The following is a 7,219-nucleotide window of genomic DNA, read 5'->3' on the forward strand; positions in this document are numbered from 1 at the left end:
AGGAAAGAAAGTATATCAAAGCACCCAATTTTGTAAATAATGTTGATTATATATACGACAAAAGGCAGTGCACTGTTGGGTAAGTCGGAAGCTGATATTGTCGAGTGTGCACGTGAAGGTTTCTTTTAAATTAGAAGTATTTGAGAAGCTATACTACATGTATAGCGATGACTGCGTTTTTCTCTTATGATGATCGCGTAATATCAAACACGCATTGACAGGAACTGGGCAATTAGCTAGTAGGAAGTTGTCATATCCAAATCATGCTCCAATAAGATGGGCCTGAACAGTCAGGACCGCTGTATCTTATTGATAACAGCGTATGCAGGCTGAGCTACACAAAAATGAGGCAAGAAACCCACAACACGTGGAGAAAATCTTGCAAGCAGTCAAATTGATCGGCAGTAGTTTATTACTAGAATAGCTTTCAGCCCTTTGCAACATGAATGTGCTAATTATTATTGTAGTTACTCTGCAAAGTAGATCATTACTTTGTAACTAGAGCTAACCTTTTCCTGATAAATATCTGCATCTCTTCCGAAGATCACCGTAACTACTGGAGTGTTCGCGCGCATCAATAAACTCCATATTTTAATGTCTCCTTAATGAAAAAAAAAAGGAAAAACCATATCAAACAAATAGATATAGAGTGGAGCAAAAATTCATGGCAATCACGGGATCAACCAGTAATCTCTTATCTGAAATCAATGTATATATGTCATCGTAGATTTTCTCGACGTGGTTAGCGTTGTCATACTGTGAGATTCCTAATTGGCCCATGGAGTTTAACTTCTGTTAATACTGGATGCGATTGCATTATATATTCAATGAGATACTTAAAGGGATGCTCTGCATTTTATGGGCCATTTCAGCAGCCCAACATCTAAAACTGTTATACGGTATTGTTACCGTCTCCACGATGACCAGTTTAACCTGAAGAAAAGGAGTGAAGGTTAATAACACTCGCGGCCTACGCCGATTTTCCTTATCTGTCTGCTGTCTACCTTACTGTGTACTGATGTATTGATTCCTGATCATTTTTAAAATCGCGTGGTTTGCCAATGCGCTAGATAACGACAGTACTAATTCGGTTGTTTGTTTTCAGGGTAACACACATTAACATTCTAGCAACAGGTCGAATGTGATCATACGTTTGGAGCATTATAAAATTGATAGAAAAGAGCCTGTTCATACAATAGTTGTTATTAGGCCAAATACGTTGTGTTTTATCAATATGATCGTAACGAAGTTAATTACCCTCACGGATTGGCGGACCTTCTTTCAACCGATATTTCTTACGACTGCATTGCGCTTTTTTCGCTCTGTAATGATGCTATACGAGACACTGACTTCACTTGTTAGTAATCGATAAGGTCCTACAAAACAACAGGCACATTTAAACAGTATCTATAGGTTGTTTCGATTTAAGATACACTGGGATTCATTCATAGTTGTTAACGGACATCAGGGTAATGCCTGTTGGACTAATATAGTAGTACAACTAACTAGAACAGCATTTCATGTACTGCTCAATTCTAAAATGTCTGCAAATATTCAGTTTAGCTAAGACTCTAAAACATATGATTTCATTGCTTTACTTACTTACCCGCTAACATGGTCATCTATACGTAGAAGCATAGATACGTGGACTTATATCGTATCATAATCTTGAACCATTAATATCAGTCTAATCTAATCAATCAGACTAATATCAGTCTTAAGACTGATATTAGTAATAACATTTGTACAAGATCATACTATAAGCGGACTGTTGTTGTCAACTGTGTATATTTACAGCTGCTACACAGATATGTAAATAGACGCAATTGGCGCAGTCATTTGTCTTTTTATTGATGAGGTTTGGAGAGGCTGAGTTAAGCTCCATCACATGTAGATATTTATCATATAATACAGCCCATGCGAAAAAATATAGAATATGTTATTATCGCAAAATATCTAATATATTTAAAGATAAACACGTTTGTACTAAATTAGCGAGTGCTTAATTGCTCTTCAAGCCGCATCGAGTCCTCTCACTCTAATTGAAACTATCCGCGGCATTTTTTCCTGAGTTAATGTGCATTGATTACCCGTATGTCCAATTTCGTGTTGGTTCGTTGCAGGTTGTCGGGAATTCTCCAGCAATCCGAAAGTTCCAATAGAGAGGACAGCATTACTGCCGCAGGTAGCTATAGCTAAGCGTGTGTACAAAATTGCTGCTAGTAATTCGACTGCGAAACAGAGCCTAGGAGTATCTCCATTCAAAGCAATGCAGCAATAGTTTAATTGACTGCGCTAATCTCCAAAAAGCACAACAGGAATTACAACTACATGAAAAAAAGAGGCGATTATTCTACATACTATGTTAACCTTCCACATCCGTTGCATACTAGAGCATGTGCTACAGCCAAATAGGACAACGGGTACTCGTTAAAAGCTGCTCTCTCCTTCACTAACATACTCCTTCTGGGGAGGGTTTGTCGGAGCTATAAGAAATGCGGAAAAAGGCGATCTCATAGTTTTGAGCATATCATGTATCGCTTGTTCGACTGCGCTGTGAACGTCAGCCTAGCTTTGATTTCTGATACTGTTGCAATGCGTAGCTAACCGGAAAACAGGCGCAAGAAATCAAGCACCAAGCAAAGACTATCGGAGAAACGAGACCAATCCGAACAAGCACGATGTGGACACGTAGTCCTGTTCAAACCAGCCCTACCACTTCTCCAGTTAAACCCGTGTCCCCTGTTAAATTCTATAGCCCTTCTAAAAGAGGTACATTGTAAGATACAATAGAATACACCGATGATTGCAATCCATCTTTTGACGATCGCACGCAAATACACCAGTGCACGAAAGCCGTAGGTAGAATCAGTAATTGGAGCAATCATTACATTTAGAATGAAATACATGTATTATATAAGTTAGGCGAATAGCTCGATGAAATGACAAGAAAAAACGAGAAAATCGTTGAAATTCTGCATGATTAAACTTTGTCACCTATGGAATAACCGAGAGGTTTATTAGATTAGTGTAATGCGAATATATAATTGCGTATAAGTCAATGGGTAGAATAAGTTTTCAAACATGCGCGACTCTTGGCTAAATCAGGAAATCCCAGGTTTTGTAAACCTTGGTTTTCTAAATACACGAGTCTTACATACGACACCATTAGTCGCTATTTGCTTTTTTTGAAGAAGGGTTAGATGTACGCGTTACCAAACTCTTCCAAAAAGGGAAAATAACACATATGAGCTCTATTGTTAGATCCCCTCGCTCAAGCCCAGTATTTTTTCTTACATTTTGAATTCTCAGCATGGTCACGTTTGACCAGCGTAAATTTAATTACTCGTCCTGCCAATGATTTACCAAAAACTGATCCTATAGCAACTGAGAAGTTTGAGCCTTTACATAAGCCAGATTGGTGTGGATACTTAGCCACAATAATACTAAACCTTACTAAGAATATATGTTGCTCTTCGTTGAATTGATTTTGTTTAACGAAATACTTAAGAATAGACTTAGTAGGTTTTTGTTATCATTATTATTACAACTAATGTACTTTATCTTTGCAATATGAAATTTACATAGTGATTATGAGCAAGCACCCTGAACTGAGCAATGCATGATTTTAGTACGTATCTGCGCACAGTAAGCGAGTAAATCGAGATTTATTATTTGTTCTTGTGTAGATCCTACTTACAAACCAGATACGGCGACCTTCAAGAAGAATGACATCTATTATATCATTGGACAGCAGAGTGGCGCACTTAAACGCAAACATCGACCCAATTTGATACGTACCATCGATGAGGTTTGCATCTTTCATATAATAATCACAAAGCTCGAAATCCAAATAACAAAACCATTCCGTCCTTTTTTTATTGTGTAGTTGGTTTTTGGGCGGTGTCGTTTACGATATAATCTACCTTGAACTTGGAACAAACCCGAGCACAAGCATAGGTTCCAATAATTTAATGATTTGCAAGGGCCTGTTGTCCTAGACAAACACTACTTAAGATGAAATACGCGCGCCACGTTAAGCTGATCTAGAACTGAATACAGTATATAAAACTGAAGATAACGGAAAACATTACTTCACAGTGTGTTTTTGCGTTTGAACTTGACGCGTCCTTCAGTTCAGCGCTTGCGACACAAACTCTTCCGTTAGCTCACTCATCTAAAAGATATTGTTAATTTGTTGTACATTGTTTGGTACAGTTGGCCACATCCACCCGCGTGAGCTTGGGTGATCGTTGCTATTTGGGCTGCCATGTAATACCAAATGAGCATCAACATGAAAACAGTATCAGGTATCGTGACAAGGTGTTCTGCGGGACCTTCGAAAAAGATGGAAACATGTTCATTACAACCTCTCAGGACTGCGTCGTCAGGTACGTACTGCCCACTTGTGTAATCATACTATAAACCAATTTTCTGCAAAATATTTAGTAAAACACTCACATTGAAAGTTACATTACACTGCGCCACTTGGTCCTAGTGTTACGCCGTTCAATAGATAGTAAGAAACAGTAGTAACATACTGCGAATATTAAGAGATACGCTTGTATAGAACACTTATAATAATTATGTTACTATTTTAGGATCTATGATACAACTGGTAACCGTCCGATCTGGAGAAAGTCGATCCACGCGACGGATGTTGGCTGGAGTATCCTTGATACATCCGTTTCGCCGGATGGCCGTCTTTTCGTCTATTCCTCCTGGTCAGAAAATCGTGAGTGTCATCACTGCCCTACTGAAACCGCCTTATTCCAATACTGCGGCTAATTGACACTGTAATTTACAGTTTTATTTTTTTCATTTACGATAAAAGATTTACCATAAAGTTTTTCGATATGTTTGAAAGTATGCATATAACTAAAAATATATTTAACTCCATAAAAGTGCAGTTTTATTGGCAATGTACCTTCTAAAAAAAAAGTAAAGCTAAACATGAAATTAATCAGTAGTACTGCTTGATCGTATGTAAGCAGCGGGTAACTTAATATTCTTATATATTTAAGAATATTTTTCATCAAAAAAACACCTATTTTACGTCACTTGTGTTTGGGTTCCTTTCTTTCTGCTTCTCAGTCCACTTGTGCCAAATTGATGGACAAAGTGAGGAAAGTGTCACGCTAGAGCTCAACCCGTTAGAGAATCGCTTCTGCGTATTCTCTCTGAAATTCTCCGCAAACGGAGAAGAAATTCTTTGCGGGTTAGTATAATCGTCGACTTGAGTTCATTGCAAGGTATAACTTAAATCAGTTCACTAGCAGGTCATAAACCGCTTCCTCTAAGCTACAGTGAGTCACTCGATAAGGAGAACATTCAGTGACTTGATTCTTAAAAGAATGATATGGAGATAAACTGCTTTTACTTTGTATAGTTATGGTGTCAATGACAACAAAATATTGTAGACTGGTACGTTCAACTAGCGTATAGTGTGTGAATTGAACGGAGTTCCTTACCTACCTGTAGAGAGCTCTTTAGAGGTAAAAATCTATCCTTGCAGAGAACCGATCGAACGAGTATATATGACATATATACTATCAAAGAGGTTAGAGTGTTAAGAATAGCGCTTATAGAATCTCTATAGGTGCGGCTATTCCTAACGTGAGTTTCGGTCTCTGTCCTTTTTTCGAATGTGTATTTAGAGCTTCTGACACATCGCTATACGTCTATAGTCTCTCAGCCCAAAAACGGACGTTGCTAATTCCGGCCCATAATGACGAAGTGAACGCTGTGTGTTTCGCCGACCGAAGTTCGCACATCCTTTTTACAGGTTTCTCTTTTGTTTAGTATCTTTATAAGTTCTTACGGGGTACAGTATGACAAGACAAAAATATGCACTCACTTTCTCTTTAATTACTGTTAGTGACCAACCCATTTTGTGACACCTGCTACATGCGTTTACTTCTTGTAAAAACCGAGCTGTTTAAAAATGGGGGGTCTTTTATTGGTGAAAATACAAGTTCTTACTCGCGCCCTTCTGTGTAAAGGTGGCGATGACGGGCTTGTAAAAGTGTGGGACAGACGTGTTCTTAATGAGGCTAACGCTCGTCCCGTCGGCGTACTCGCTGGCCACCGCAACGGAGTAACCTTTGTAGATTCAAAGGGCGACGGCCGTTACCTTCTTTCAAACTCAAAGGACCAGAGCATAAAGCTATGGGACGTGCGCCGTTTTGCTGATCATGAAGGCATCGAAGCCACTCTGGCAGCAGTAGGCGATCAACGATGGGACTATCGTTGGCAACCCGTCCGAAAATCGCAGCGAATTGCCACATGGACACCGCTCCCAGGGGATGTTAGTGTGATGACTTACAGGTCTGTATTGGTCGAGAAAATTTGCGGACTTTATGAACAGTGACCCTCTGATTTCAGCACTCGAGAAAGGCAACTGACTACAATCGCATTACCGTTTTCTCATTTTGTGAACTTGTAAATACAAACTTTGTGCGAGATGAAAGAACTATTACAGCGTTTATTTGTATTATAGCTAGCTAGTATTTAGCGGTTTCAAATTAGCTGCGATACGTTTGTCGAATCAGTTTTACAGGTATTAGTTTAAAATATGTTACCATCATACTGACGAGGAAACAGAACAAAAATTCTTTTGTGTTCAATTTTCCACATTTGTTTGTTTTTATTTATTTGTGTATTTTCGTTTCATGATTTTGTGGGGGATCGGGCTCAAACAGAGCACGTTGTTGAGATCAGCGATATATAGAAACTTAGATGTATACAATGGATTAAGTATTTATCAGAACTGTCTTATTTGTATGTGTTTTGCTTTAGGGGTCATACAGTTCTGCAGACACTTATTCGGTGTCGCTTTTCGCCAATATTTACCACAGGCCAGCGCTATATCTATACAGGTTGTGCTTCCGGAAGGGTTTACGTCTATGACGTTCTAACGGGCGAGCCCAGGCGGATCCTAATGGGGCATCGGGACTGTGTACGAGATGTATCGTGGCATCCATACGCACCAAAAATTATGTCAACATCAGTAAGTTCTAAAAAGTTTTGAAATGGACTGACTGGATTCGGCTTATGAAATTAGCTTTTTAACGTTACACTTATCTAGCGTTTTAGGTCCTTTTTACATAGTAAGTGATCCGGCAGACGGTCTGTTCTGCTTTAACATGAATTGGTCTTTCCTCGTTGTTGCAGAAAAGAAGAGCTGATATTTCTAGTGATACTAGAGGAGTCATAATAT

At 38.8% G+C, this 7,219-nt stretch overlaps 1 protein-coding gene and 1 long non-coding RNA gene across 5 annotated transcripts in view; one reads left to right on the top strand and one right to left on the bottom strand.

Moving 5' to 3' along the window:
• Positions 1-1,795, bottom strand: part of LOC147754630 (uncharacterized) — a 4,981-nt gene extending 3,186 nt beyond the window's left edge. Inside the window, exons 1-2 of one of the 2 annotated variants that reach the window (XR_015317419.1) lie at positions 1,607-1,795; positions 510-601 (exon numbers count right to left, since the gene is read on the bottom strand). This is a non-coding gene — a long non-coding RNA (uncharacterized LOC147754630). The remainder of the gene's footprint in view (positions 1-509; positions 602-1,606) is intronic. The other variant, XR_015317418.1, reaches the window with a different exon arrangement.
• LOC111254880 (DDB1- and CUL4-associated factor 11) overlaps positions 1-7,219 on the top strand; it is a 10,678-nt gene that overhangs the window by 2,579 nt on the left and 880 nt on the right. Inside the window, exons 2-9 of one of the 3 annotated variants that reach the window (XR_015317417.1) lie at positions 2,124-2,185; positions 3,690-3,811; positions 4,219-4,391; positions 4,602-4,735; positions 5,095-5,218; positions 5,658-5,785; positions 6,003-6,327; positions 6,810-7,009. Coding sequence is in view for 2 of the 3 variants with exons in the window: in XM_022816218.2 (XP_022671953.1) it covers positions 2,682-2,772; positions 3,690-3,811; positions 4,219-4,391; positions 4,602-4,735; positions 5,095-5,218; positions 5,658-5,785; positions 6,003-6,327; positions 6,799-7,009 (1,308 nt within the window). In the remaining variant the exon portion in view is untranslated. Of the gene's footprint in view, positions 1-2,123; positions 2,773-3,689; positions 3,812-4,218; positions 4,392-4,601; positions 4,736-5,094; positions 5,219-5,657; positions 5,786-6,002; positions 6,328-6,798; positions 7,010-7,219 lie in introns of all 3 variants that reach the window. The other 2 variants (XM_022816217.2, XM_022816218.2) reach the window with 2 other exon arrangements.

Source organism: Varroa destructor, unplaced genomic scaffold (genome assembly GCF_002443255.2).
Source record: "Varroa destructor unplaced genomic scaffold, Vdes_3.0 BEIS01000007.1, whole genome shotgun sequence".
NCBI classification, from domain to species: Eukaryota; Metazoa; Arthropoda; class Arachnida; order Mesostigmata; family Varroidae; genus Varroa; species Varroa destructor.